The sequence below is a fragment of the Octopus bimaculoides genome, chromosome 3, assembly GCF_001194135.2.
Source record: "Octopus bimaculoides isolate UCB-OBI-ISO-001 chromosome 3, ASM119413v2, whole genome shotgun sequence".
Classification (NCBI taxonomy): Eukaryota; Metazoa; Mollusca; class Cephalopoda; order Octopoda; family Octopodidae; genus Octopus; species Octopus bimaculoides.
Genome location: NC_068983.1, coordinates 29955310 through 29969695, shown reverse-complemented (window position 1 = coordinate 29969695; position 14386 = coordinate 29955310). Strand labels below are relative to the sequence as shown.

The 14386-nt window shown below is 33.6% G+C and overlaps 1 protein-coding gene and 1 long non-coding RNA gene across 4 annotated transcripts in view; one reads left to right on the top strand and one right to left on the bottom strand.

Moving 5' to 3' along the window:
• Window positions 1–3653: 3653 nt before the first annotated feature.
• The window catches only part of LOC106867283 (ATP-dependent 6-phosphofructokinase), a 50805-nt gene continuing 40072 nt past the window's right edge, over window positions 3654–14386 (bottom strand). For 2 of the 3 annotated variants that reach the window (XM_014912119.2, XM_052966115.1), the window contains exon 22: window positions 3654–4640. In XM_014912119.2, the coding sequence (XP_014767605.1) occupies window positions 4578–4640 (63 nt within the window). In that variant the 3' untranslated portion in view covers window positions 3654–4577. Of the gene's footprint in view, window positions 4641–9469; window positions 9628–14386 lie in introns of all 3 variants that reach the window. The other variant, XR_001409119.2, reaches the window with a different exon arrangement.
• The window catches only part of LOC128247273 (uncharacterized), a 76949-nt gene continuing 68573 nt past the window's right edge, over window positions 6011–14386 (top strand). Inside the window, exon 1 of the long non-coding RNA XR_008263630.1 lies at window positions 6011–6281. This is a non-coding gene — a long non-coding RNA (uncharacterized LOC128247273). The remainder of the gene's footprint in view (window positions 6282–14386) is intronic.

Genomic DNA, 14386 nt, shown 5'->3' with positions numbered 1-14386 from the left:
GAGTTTCTTTAGCTGGATGCCCTTCCTAATGCCAACCACTCCGAGAGTGTAGTGGGTGCTTTTACGTGCCACTGGCATAAGGGCCAGTCACACGGTACTGGCAACGGCCTCGCTCAAAAGGTGTTCTCTTACGTGCCACCTGCACGGGAGCCAGTCAAGCGGCACTGGCAACGACCTCGCTCGAATGATTTTCTAACGTGCCACCAGTACAAGTGCTAGAAGGCGACGCTGGTAACGATTACGCTCAAACGGTGCCATTTACGGGACACCAGCACGGAAGCTAGACAGCTGCTCTGGCAATGAACACGCTCGGACAGCACCATCAGTGCTCCACTGGTGCAGGCGCCAGCCATCGAATATGGTTCAATTTCGATTTGACTTCGAAATCGAAATTGAACCAATGTTGTGTAGAAATGGTTCCTATGTGTGGATAGTTAAAAAGGAGTGAAGGGTAGTAGTATTAGTAGTATTGGATTGTGTGTGTATAAGAAATAAATTCATGGTCATTAATGTACAGAAGTAATGCAGAAGTAAAATTGCAGGGAACTTAACTGAATCATGTAATTGAGAGTCACTGCCAAACTAGTCAAAGCCTTTGCTGATGTTAAAAGCAATAACATTGTTTTTATTAAAGTCCTTAAAGATAAGAGACTACTGGCATGTGCTGAAACAAAGCAGGCCTCCGGAAGATATAAGCTCCATGGTAGCTATATTAGTTGTCTTTGAAAAGGGAGAGTGACTCAAGGTGATAAAAGAAGATTGTTTGACTCTGTCTTCGTCACCTATCAAATGTTAGATAGAACATTAGCTGAAAAGATCAGAAAGGTTATTCTTCTTGAGAATAGGACACACTAACATTTACTTTGTGTCTAACACCATTATTTGAACATCGCCACCACCACCACCATTGCTGCTGCTGCAGCCACTGCCACAGTTTATTTCATTCTTATCTTTCCTTTGCAATGGCCAATCACTGCAACCATAACAATCTCTATTTAGCTTAGAATACTTTATTAATACAATTTCTATAAATTTCAGTTAGGTTTAGTAATCCAACGAAGTCTATTCTAATCATTTACAAATATCTTTTATTCACTTATCTTTACAATCTATAGTAACTTTGTCTTCTTTCAAACTGTATTAAGTATTGCATGCAATCTTTCCATTTCATTCTCTCTTATGCTTTCCTACAATTCACTAAACCACAATTCTTCTCTCCAGCTGGATTCCAACTTTTTCACCTCTTCCCCAGTATTTCATTTCATCATATTTTTCCCTGAGGGAAGGCCTTCCTCTCCTAGATTTTGTTGGTTTTGAATTGTCATTGATGCTTCTGAAAATTTGCTTTTTACAAGCTATGGGGTGTTGGCTCTATGTAAACCCATTTTTATCTCTGGAAAGATGTGGTCCATACTAGTCTAACCTCCATCTTTTGATCTACCCATCATGGGAGGCTCTACAAGGAGTTTGCACTTCACTGGCATAGTTCTTGGGATCACTGAAGCACACAGGCCATCACATCAAAACAAAGGCTGGACCATGTATTGTTTCATCCTTTCAGGGTCAATTAAAAGCATCAGAGAAGCAGATTGGGGGAAAATAAAAGAACATCAGACTGGATGTCTTGTATTTTTTCTGGATCCTTGTATTCTGAGTCAAATCCCACTATGGCCTACTTGGGTGGTAGCTATAATCTATTACCCAACTCAACACTTGCCTATGGCACTTTGCATGCTTTTACCACAGCCCACTGTTGCAAGCATTTAGGCCATGTATATGGGTGGAAATGAGCTGCTTGGCGGAGGTCCGCGCTCTCCGAGATTTGAACTACAAAAATATTGATTGTTGTGAAAAGGTTTCTTTTTTTTGCCTTTCCCATCTATATCATTCATTGATATTTCATACACATTCACATCTGACACTATAGTTTCAAAAGAACTAAAATGTTTATTATTGCAATTGAATAATAAAAAGGATAAATATGCTTTTATTCAACAATCCCTATTTGGGACTTTTCAAAAAAAATTTATCATAATTTCCAAAATAATTTACATGAAAATTTGAATACTATACATCATTTTAACTCCTACGACACCTGACAAAGTAAAAAAATATGAATAGTCAAAACTATTGAAAAGGTTCCAAGATGCAACTCTTTCTTTTACTCTTTTACTGGTTTCCGTCATTTGACTGCGGCCATGCTGGAGCACCGCCTTTAGTCGAGCAAATCGACCCCAGGACTTATTCTTTGTAAGCCTAGTACTTATTCTATCGGTATCTTTTGCTGAACCGCTAAGTGATGGGGACATAAGCACACCAGCATCGGTTGTCAAGCAATGCTAGGGGGACAAAAACAGACACACAAACATATACACGCACATACATCTATATATATACGACGGGCTTCTTTCAGTTTCCGTCTACCAAATCCACTCACAAAGCTTTGGTCAGCCCGAGGCTATAGTAGAAGACACTTGCCCAAGGTGCCACGCAGTGGGAATGAACCCAGAACCATGTGCTTGGTAAGCAAGCTACTTACCACACAGCCACTCCTGCGAAAATTTTAGAAAAATAAAAAAGAAACAATGGAAATTTTAACGGTGAGTGTATTAAATTAAAAGGCACCAAAAGAGAACGACTCTTCCCAGATACAACATGAATACAAAAATTTGGCAGTTAAAGGGTTAATCAAATATATTTTAAAGTTAATAAGCAACAGCTGGTGTATGACACAATGACTGTCTTGATAAAGATAAACTTCTATGGGGGGTGAGGGGATGTGAACTCCAACATATGGCTCAAGAGAACTATTAAAGTTTCACATCCCATTGACAACAAAGAAAATTAAATAATAGACTTTCTGCTTCTATTATTTTCGGTGCATACAAAAAGACAAAAAGGTTAACATAACCTACAGTACGAATTGTTCTTAACTTTAGAAGATTTGGGAAAGGAGTATCTTTGCATACTCTTTTACTCTTTTATCTGTTTTAGTCATTTGACTGCGGCCATGCTGGAGCACCACCTTTAGTCGAACAAGTAGATCCCAGAACTTATTCTTTGTAAGCCCAGTACTTATTCTATTTGTGTCTTTTGCTGAACCGCTAAGTTACAGGGACATAAACACACTAGCATCGATTGTTAAGCGATGGTGGAAGGGGAGATAAATACAAATACAAACATATACATACGATGGGCTTCTTTCAGTCTCTGTCTACCAAATCGACTCACAAGGCTTTGGTCAGCCCAAGGTACCACGCTTCCAGACCACATGGTTTGGGTTCAGTCCCACTGCGTGACACCTTGGGCAAGTGTCTTCTTCTATAGCCCCGGGCTGACCAAAGCCTTCTGAGTGTATTTGATAGACAGAAACTGAAAGAAGCCTGTTATGTGTATGTTTGACAACCAGTGTTGGTGTGTTTATGTCCTCCATAACTTAGCAGTTCAGCAAGAGATGATAGTATAAGTACCATACTTAAAAAAAAAAAGTACTAGGGTCAATTCATTCAGCTAAAAATTCTTCAAGGCTGTGCCCCAGCATGGCCACAATCTAATGACTGGAACAAGTAAAAGATAACAGATAAAAGATATGAAGGATAGTTTAAAAAAATAAAAACAGTTGTAATATGCATTAGAAGAAATAACAACATAAAAATTTTTTTATATTTGCATTTATTGGAGTAATGGTTTAAAGTATGAATAAGCATATTCCATTTTTAGATAAATATGTTTATTCAGAGTAGTTAGTTGCTCTCTTTTCATAAAATATATTTTACAATTCTGATACCTAAAAGTCAAAGATTTAGAAAGGCAAAACGAAAAAAAAAAAAAAAAATTTGCGTTTTATCAATGCTTCAGTATTCTAGGTGTGTGTGTGCGTGTGCGTGTGCGTGTGTGTGTGTGTCATCATTATCATCATCGTTTAACGTCCGCTTTCCATGCTAGCATGGGTTGGACGATTTGATTGAGGACTGGTGAAACCGGATGGCAACACCAGGCTCCAATCTAATTTGGCAGAGTTTCTATATATAATATTAGGGATAAAATTCAAAATTACAGGTAAAAACTATTAATCGATTTAAATTTCTTTCTATTTGAAAATTGGTTATGAAACACGTGTAGTCATTTTACTATCTTGATCTTATGGTATTTACTTTGTATTATATTATACTTATTTATTGTACTTCTAATTATAAATTTTTTTCTATATGTGACAGTGGATTTTCATCGATGAGTTCATAAACCTTGGTTCTTTTCCCTAATACTATATATTTATGTATATATATATATATATATATATATAGAAATACTTCAGATAAAATATTTAAAGTGTGTGGTGTGTACATGCATGCATGTGATGCGTGTGAGTGAATTTTGTGAAAAGGAAAATCTTGCATGCAAAAATGCAATGAAAATAAAAGAAAGAAGCCAAGGTATTCCTAAATAATTTTCTACGCTGAAATTCTTTATATCTGGTCCTAGTTCTAGTAAGATTTTATAAAATTTGATAGCATCGTCTGTTATAAATACCAAGTCAGGTAATAGCTTTTTTTCCATGACTCAATAACCAGTATCAGTTATGCAAAAGAAAAGCGTTGACGGAAAGACTTTGGGTTGTCATCTTCCTCGTTTGCCAAGTTCTGAGGAGAAAAGTAAAGAAAAGAATAATGTTACCAAAAGAAGATGCATTAACAATAATAATAATAATAATAATAACAATAATAATAAATCAAAGATGCAGTGAAAATGCTACCAATAATGTTATGTTGAAATAATTGTAGAACTGTTCATTTTTAGAATATTTTTAGTTACATTTTTCTAATTGGGTCTACTATAGTAAAGATAACTTGAATGAAGTACAAATACGAAAATTTAAGATGTTTCCAGAATACTGGAAATTAGAGTCTTACTGACCATAGAGAATGTTTCTAAAAATGGTACCTCATCAGCAATCATAAAGTGTTGATTGTAAATTTTGGAGAGGATCTACAGACCCAAAATGAGCATCAAGAGAGACAAGTTTACTTAACAGTAAATATGAAAGAGATTTTTTTTTTTTAATTTGAGAATATTATTGTACTAATATTTGAGTTCCTGCTACTCATTATTTTGTATAAATTGATCAGTGGCTCCCAAATGGTATGCAGTGACATGGTGGTGAGTTGTGGGATGTAACTTGCTGTGCTGTGAAAATAAAATTATATTAAAAGAATATGTGAGTAGTAAAACACTGCAGGGGTTGCTGAACAGCAGAAAGTCTTTAGAGAACAAGCTCCCCTTATGCAAGTGCTTTGGCCCTTAACTATAAGGGGGCTGGACTGCATCCAGGTCATGATTCCTGGATGCCTCTCTACTGTCACAGTTTGTGCTACTGTCCACATTGTAATCCTCCTGGATGGCTAAGTTGCCCCACAGACAAGGTACCTTGGGTGTTGTAACCAGTTCAGTCTGATACATATATAAATACTTTTCCTTAATATAAAGTGCACTAAAATGTTTTATTTGATCTCAAGTGTAGCGTAAGAAAAATGTCTAGGAACCACTGCCTTAGACAAGCACAATTATCAACTTAGATAAAAGTAGACTCTTCTCTAAATCTATGGTCAAATGGCCAATACTATATAGATATCTCAGATAATTTATAGAGCTGAGTAAATCTGCAGATGATATTAACCTGTAAAATGAATTTGAAATATTAATATACTAAAATAAGAAAACAAATGTCTGAACAGCAGAATCTCAGAAGAGTAATTTATCTTGAGCAATTCAAAATAGAATCATAAGTTACTCTATTTTTATAACCATGGTATCCAAACTTCTTCCATATTTCTGGCAGTCAACAAAAATTTTACAAAAAGAGTCTTTTTAATTTTTGCTATTCCTTTTCCAAGATCAAAAAATATATTGAAAGCTTGTTTGTTACATAATAAATAAAAAGAAAACCTTATCAAGTCTGATAACATTATGAACTCTTATGCTAATTACCTAAGATAACAAGAATATATATTCATCTGATTTATAAAAACAAGTTAACCTAATTTGTGTCAGACTTTGTTTAAAGTAATATTAATGAGAAAACAACACCAAAACTGTTTAAAATAAAAGGTTAAACTGTTTAACTGATGAAGCAAATATTTCCAAAATACAGTCACAGGATACAAAACTGTAAAAATAGAACTGTTTTAAAAGTATATTATTTAAACAAGTCCAAGTAAAACATCACTAACAGCAATATGATTTGGCTGTAATCAATATTCTACAGGGAAGGCTGGATTTTCAAGGTAAGAGGAAGTTATTTATTGTCATTTTAGTAAGATTCCAACAAGAATTATTTGACTAGTTAATAAGGTATGAATAGTTCAGATAAAGTATTTTGTGTTTCAAAGAATTTAGAATATAATGATAATACTGTCTGTATGAAACATTTACTTCATATTATATTTGTTAAAGATTTTTATTAAATATATATAAAATATTATAAAATATTAGAACCTATATAACAAACTTAGAGATCATTCAAGTCTTAGTAGCATTCTTTCATTTATCATTTTCTACTGAAATTTTAACAAGTATTGTTTTTTTTACACTTTTATAAATATAAATATCTCCAAACACCAAAAGCATTAATAGCTATTGAGAACACTCTTAGTTATCATTATACTGAAGAAGAAAGTTAGCAAGAACCAGAGAAGCATGTTAAATAAAGGGATTTCAAACGAAGCAGTGTGCAGCTTAGAGGTTCGAAACAATTAAGAATGTCATAGCAGTACAAAAAATGTACATCCCAATACAACATAACAATCCTCTGGTTGTGATGTAGAATGACGCTGACAAGAATAAATGTTACTATTCTATGCATGAGGGCAGTATTCCACAGTAAAACATATTTAGGATTTGTAGGAAGTCTGTGCTTAGGTTCAATTCTTTAAAACAAAGAAACACAAATTGGAAAGATGTAGCTTTAACAGTGCTAGTAATAAGAGGCTACAAGAAGTTGATATGGCTGGTTGGTCTCTGTCCTGCAGTAAGGAGAATCCTTTAAATAAAACACTGTTTGTAATAAATGGAAGATGGTGAGGTTCTTTAAATAAACATTTGTATTTCTGAAACTCTGCCAAATCAGATTGGAGCCTGGTGTAGCCATCTGGTTCACCAGTCCTCAGTCAAATCGTCCAACCCATGCTAGCATGGAAAGCGGACATTAAACGATGATGATGATGATGATGATGTCATTGAACACTAGCAAATTTTAGAACCTCAGCAACATTTTGATTGTTTTTTTCTTTTCTAACATTTATAATCTTAAGTGTTTCATAATTTACTACTATTTTTACTCATTGTTTAAATCTCCTTCTAAATGAGTCAGAACGAGAATCTCTACTTGATTACTCGATCTGGTGGAAGTAACAGCAAAATTTCCCTCATATTACAGTTAACTGTCTTCAAAAAGCACACACTTTATATTATTGTCCTGGACATACTAGAAGTCAAGGTCGAACGCCTTTGATTACTAGTCTGTTGGCACTAAACAACAACCTTCTATATTCATGCCTGATTCCTAGATGTTATAGTTTATCTTTCATGGAATACAAATCTACTCAATTCTAATATCTGCAATGTTAAGCAGAAGAGAGATAAATATTCTTAGGGATAGGATGCTAGGCTATCACAAACTAGTATTTCCCATAGAAGGAATTGGTTTGTTTGCTGGAAGACAACAGATTACATTACTGCTACTCACTACTTACTCTGCTGGACTCCACTACTAAGTTGTGACTTGGCTATGATCACAACGCAAAACTGGTGACAGATTACAAGACACCAAACTCTTTATTAGTTGCCAAATATTCTACCAGCTTTACCACCCATGCCTCCCCCTGTCTCCCTAAAGTTTATTACCTATTCACTCTCTATAGTTTCCATTCTATTCTCATCCTTTTATAACTTGTTACATCTATAAATGAATCACCAACTCATTTTTAGGTTATGACTTAACATTAATTAATGATGACTTAATGAAAATCTTATTTTAGTTGCCTTTAATTATACTAAGTAGTACATTTTTTTTACAAGGAATATCATTTGTATTCTTTTTTTAATGTTTTATGTTTATTTTTTTTATGAAGTTTATATTTTTTCTACTGAATTCTGAGTTAGTTTTATAAGCAAAAAAAAAAAAAAAAAAAAAAAAAAAAAATTTTTATCAAAAGCAGAAGCTACTTTTCAAAATAGTTAAAATGGCAATAGGGAAATTATTGTTTAAACAAAAATGCATTCTAAAATCAGGAAAGTGTTATAATAAACCTTACCAATAACATGTTCTTTTCTCAACATCAGATTAAATATTAACCCTTTAACATTCAGATTACTCTGCCAGATTTAATATTTATTTATTGACATTGTTTTGAATTAGCCATGTGTTATGTCCTAGCTTTGAGAATTTGATGATGTAATTTAATTTTTAGAATGTCATTTTAGAGTTGGTGGGAGAGGCCAGATTTGGCTGGTTTGAATAAGGGTTAAGGTAGTATTGCACTCATTTATGTTAACTGTATACTTATTTGCTCAAATTTAATATCAATTTTAATTTTTCAATTAGTAAAGTAACTTGTGTATATATATATATATATATATATATATATATATATATATATATATATATATATATATATATATATATATATATATATATATATGTTTAGCTTTTGAAAACTAATTTTAACATGCAGTATATGACACAGAAATCTTCTGAATATACACATATATATATATATATATATATATGTTTAGCTTTTGAAAACTTCTAATTTTAACATGCAGTATATGACACAGAAATCTTCTGAATATACACAAATATATTATTTCAAATAACACAACAAATAGCAACACGTATGACAAAAGTTGATAATTTTTTCAAAAACTTAATTCATATTATCTTGAAATTTTATGTACATAATAATGAATCAGGAGAAATGTGCATTGCTATTAGGCTATAAAAAAATACAAAGCATGCAGTTGATGTGTCAAATACACAATTAAAAATGATTCATCTTACCATTTTATATTATGGAAGTTTATACAAGTGTGATAGGTCCTTGAGAAGGAAAACTTGAAGAAATATCAATCAATCAATTTTACTTTTTTAAAAGTTTGGTTATTTTTGATGAGTAAAGAGCCACAAAAAAAGATATTAAGCAGCAACACTGTCTTATAATCATGGATATGATGTAAAAATAATTGCAGGCATATGAGAAGAATGACATTCCTGTTTTCCCAAGATTATTAACAATGTGAGTGAAATAGTGCAATATATGTATATATATATAGAGCTATATAGTAGTGCAATATAGTAGAGTAATACAATAATGTAATAGCTATAGAGCAATATAGTAGAGCGATACAGATCATGAAATGCCTATAAAGCAATATAGTAAAGCAATACCTATACACAAATGTAATAGAAGAATACCTATTGAGCAATATCTATAGAGTAATTGTCATTCATTGATGGTTACTTGAAAATTCCCTTGAGTTTCCTCCTGTTAGCTGATTTGTTGGCATTGATCAGCTGAAATACTTGAGCACTGGCTTAAAAACTTCCCAGGCCTATCATCCTTTTCACAAAGTCTGAAAAAATACATTTAAAAAAAATTCTGTGGTGACAGGAGGTGGGAGTTAAACTCAGAATGTACTAAGTAGTAAGCCAAAACAAATGCCATAAAGCATCTCATCCAAAATCATATTACTCTAGGGGAAATAGGAGTATAACACACACAGCAAATACAGAGATGCAGAACTTATAGAGTGATACAGTAATGTGATATCTAATATTTTAAAAGTGCAACAACTAATATTTCTATCAATCAAATTTGAACCATGCAAAACGAAATTGAAAATTAAATAAAAATATATACTGCTATTACTTATAGAGATAACTTGTTTACAGTATAAAATAAGACCAAGCAGATGTAACAATATCACACAAACGAGAAAAGCAGACCTTGTTGACAATAAAACTTATATCAGCGAACAACAGAATGAATAAAACTTCAACACCATATCCAATGAAATAACAAATACAAAAATATACTTTAATTTGTATAGTTTATCTGGATTTTGAGGGGTTTCGTGCTCTAAAACAAAATTATATTTTATTGCAATGGTGAACAATAGCATCATTGAATACAGTTTCTAATTTGGCATTCACATTTTCTCTGCATTTGTGGCAGTAAGAGTGACAAAGGACTGTGTAAAACAAATATCAGAAAGGGACTTCATGCAAAAAGTATATTTAAAAAAAAAAAATTTTATCATCACTGCTTTTACCACCATCTGTAAACAATATGGATGCATGGACATAACGACAATAAATTATGATAATGCTTTTTTATTTTCTGCCTACCACCATAAGTGTAGAGTTCTTCTGGTCTAAAAAGGACAATCAATCTGCCATGTACAAAGGCACAAGTTGCAAGCAAGTTTGGCATGTGTGCACAAAAATCTAAGTGAACTTGCATATGTGCATGTGTGTACAAACATAGGTGGAACTGCATGAGGTCTGTGCATGTATGAGTAAAATGCAAGTGGGTCAGCATGACATGTTTACTTTCATACAAGTCAGTTTGTCGAAAGTGAATAAGTAATGGATTTAATAACTTAGTATACCTTCAAATGCGGAGGCATGTGGCTTAGTGGTTAGGGTGTCAGCACCATGATTGTAAGATTGTGGTTTCGATTCCTGGACTGGGCGACGCATTGTGTTCTTGAGCAAAACACTTCATTTCACGTTGCTCCAGTCCACTCAGCTGGCAAAAATGAGTATCGCTGTGATGGACTAGCGTCCCGTCCAGCTGGGGAACATATACGCCATAGAAACCGGGAAATCGGGCCCATGAGCCTGGCTAGGCTTTAAAATGGCGCATTTATTTATTATTTTTATACCTTCAAATATGAGATCATGTTCCTAGCTTCTACATGTTTTCTAGTGATAAGCTGAGCTAGTCACAAAGGTGAAAACAAAAATTATCATAGAGTTCTTAGTGTAAACTGCAATTGTGAAAGATGATAAGTTGCTAATGATGATGAGGGATCATTGATGAGTTCATGTGTGGTTTTGGTATGATACTCATGGTGTTCCCTGCAAAGATAAATCTGAGTTGCCCAGTGACCGCTGCATCTGAGCTGGTACTTCATAGCTGGAATATGCTAATTTTAGGTAAAGTGAAATGATAATGTAGTTGAAACATGTAGCCTCTAACATTATGCTGAGCGTCAGGAAACTGTATTTCAAACAATGAAAAGCTGGATAGTAGGCTAGAAAGGATTATCTTTAAGTTCACAACTGAATGAAATATTGACAGCGTGGTGATAGTAAGTTTAGAACACAGATTTGTAGTATTTCATAGCTGTTTGATGAATTGGGTTCACCAATGTAGTAAATATTGGTGAGAGAGCAAGTGCTGTCCAATCATTCCAGGGGTACCTTCAGACATTTTGGTAATCTCCTGTATCCTTATTTTAACTTTATTTTGTTATCAAGCATATTGAGTAAGGATGAGAGAATAAGTCTGATGTGTGTGCAGCTCTTTCCCCACAATAAAAAGATAACCTTACACTAGTTTAGCAAATTTGATGAGTGAGTTATCACACACACACACAAACACACATTGGGTGAAATCCAGTTTTTATTGCACAAAAAAACAATGAACTCTCCTTCTCAACATGTTATATACATGAAGTATATTTTTTAACTATTGTAACGTTTCTGTTTCTATGGCAGCTCTATATAAAGAATAGCTAAGCTGTAAACTGCTTCAATTATGTCTATGTTAAGTTAATTATATTAAAACAAACTCTAAGCTATGACAGTCATAACATTACTTTATATGGCAAATTGCAATTTCATAACTTAGTTTCCTTTTTTACTAAAACGCAACAGACAGCTAAACAAAAAATACTTTGACAAAGTAAAAAAGCTTTTTACATAAAATGTAATTAAAAGAGAAATGTTTTTTTTTCTAATTATTCAAATAGAATGGCTGATAGGACAAATTATATGTTTCAATAAAAAAATATAGCAAGAATCCTGAGAAGTAAATGAAAACAAATAAAGCTGCTAGGCAGATAAATACAGAACCAACAAATTGAAAAAAATAATTGTTACCTTTTTCTAATGAAGATATCTTGTGTATCAATGATTAGTATCTGTCTTAATAACAAAAGGTAAATTATTTCACAATTATATATTTGAATTATTAGTGCACACTATATAGAGACTTGTAATAAGAAATTCATCTGGTCTTAAAAACCATGTTAAGGATATATACAGCAAAGATGGCTGATTTTCTGTTGTTGTGTGTACCAGATGATGGACTGCAATGAAATGTGTCCAACATCTATCAGCTGCTACTGACATTGAATGTTGCTAAAGAACAGTCCAGAAAAGGGGTTGTGTTGACGAGTTCAAAAAGTGATATCTGATAGTAAGTGTTATGCTCAGATAAACCATGCTAGTATAGATAAGAGAGATGAATGTTAAAGAAATTTACCCAAATACTAGTAAAATAGATATCTAATACCACCATCTTGGTAAAACAATTTATGCTGAAGTTGTTACTCTTGGGCTAAAGCGTTTGCTTAAAGAGATGCTTTGCAAATATTGTGAACTGAACTTCAAGACAAACTTTTGATAGGTTCTTGAAGGGAAAGTATCATTTAGTAATGAGGTCTTTGGAAAGAAGAAAAAAATGGATTTTTCTTTCTTTTCAAAGAACTCACCACAGTTCTTTTTAGAAAGCTAGAGGATAAAAGCAACTATGTTGAGATGAAAGAGATAAAAATCTCTTAATCTTCAATTTAAGCTGCTGTAATCAAGGTTTCAGGTGATAATTATCCATATTTTAAAAAGCTTCAATAATACTACTTTCTGGTCCCAGTTTCAGTTATCCTCATTCTAGGGATGGTTATAACTAAAAGAATGTGCAAGGCTACACTTAAATATATGATGAGAATGGAAATTGGCGTATTTTCATGAATCAGCAATGTTACCAGCAGAAAGAAATATGTAGAATGTTTTTTTTTTGTAGGCATATAAAAGAGTTCAGACACAGTTTTAAAACTTGGCTATTTCCACTGAAAAGATTGATTTTCTAACTAGTTAAAAACTTTGGAATTATATGCTGAAGTAAAGCTGATGAGTTGAGAAGATTCAAGATACTGTTTACTGTTGTTGTTGTTGGCACTCCATCGCTTACGACGTCGAGGGTTCCAGTTGATCCGATCAATGGAACAGCCTGCATGTGAAATTAACGTGCAAGTGGCTGAGCACTCCACAGACACGTGTACCCTTAACGTAGTTCTTGGGGAGATTCAGCGTGACGCAGTGTGACAAGGCTGGCCCTTTGAAATACAGGCACAACAGAAACAGGAAGTAAGAGTGAGAGAAAGTTGTGGTGAAAGAGTACAGCAAGGTTCACCACGATCCCCTGCCGGAGCCTCGTGGAGCTTTAGGTGTTTTCGCTCAATAAACACTCACAACGCCCGGTCTGGGAATCGAAACCGCGATCCTATGACCACAAGTCTGCTGCCCTAACCACTGGGCCATTGCGCCTCCACACTGTTTACTGTAATCAATAGCTAAAATGCATGCGGACAATGAATATATGAACTCTACTGAAGATGATATTGGTCAGAGAGAATGAAACTATTCCAAAAGTTGATTGTTGCAAAGACAGAAAATGAAAGTACTTTGCATGAGCTAACTTTTGGACAATGAAAAGTGTGTGCCTATTTTAAGTTACTTACATATTACCCAGATAAAATATCTTTACAGTTGGTTTAAAAAAAAGTGTGTTCTTGATTTTCTCAATGATTATACCTTGTGCTCTCATACATCAGTAACATATATACACATTACATATACACGGAATCACATATATATAACTATATTCTTTTATTTTTTTACTTGCTTTAGTCACTGGGTCCTGGGCAAGTTGGAGCAGTGCTTCAAAGGGTTTAGTTCAACAAATTGATCCCAGTATTTATTTTTAAAGCCTGGTACTTAGTGTATTGCTCTCTTATGCCAAACTGACAAGAGACAGGAACATAAACAAACCAACACCAATTGACAAGCAGTGGTAAGGGACAAACACACATTTATATAACAGTCTTTCAGTTTCTATCACTCAAATCCACTCAAAAGGCTTTAATTGGCTAGGGTAACACTTGCCCAAGGAGCTGTGCAGTGAAACTGAACCCAAGACTATATGGTTGAGAAGAAATCTTAACAGCACAACTACACTTGCACCTATATATATATATACATACACACACACACATATATACATACACACACACACACATATACACACACACACACACACACATA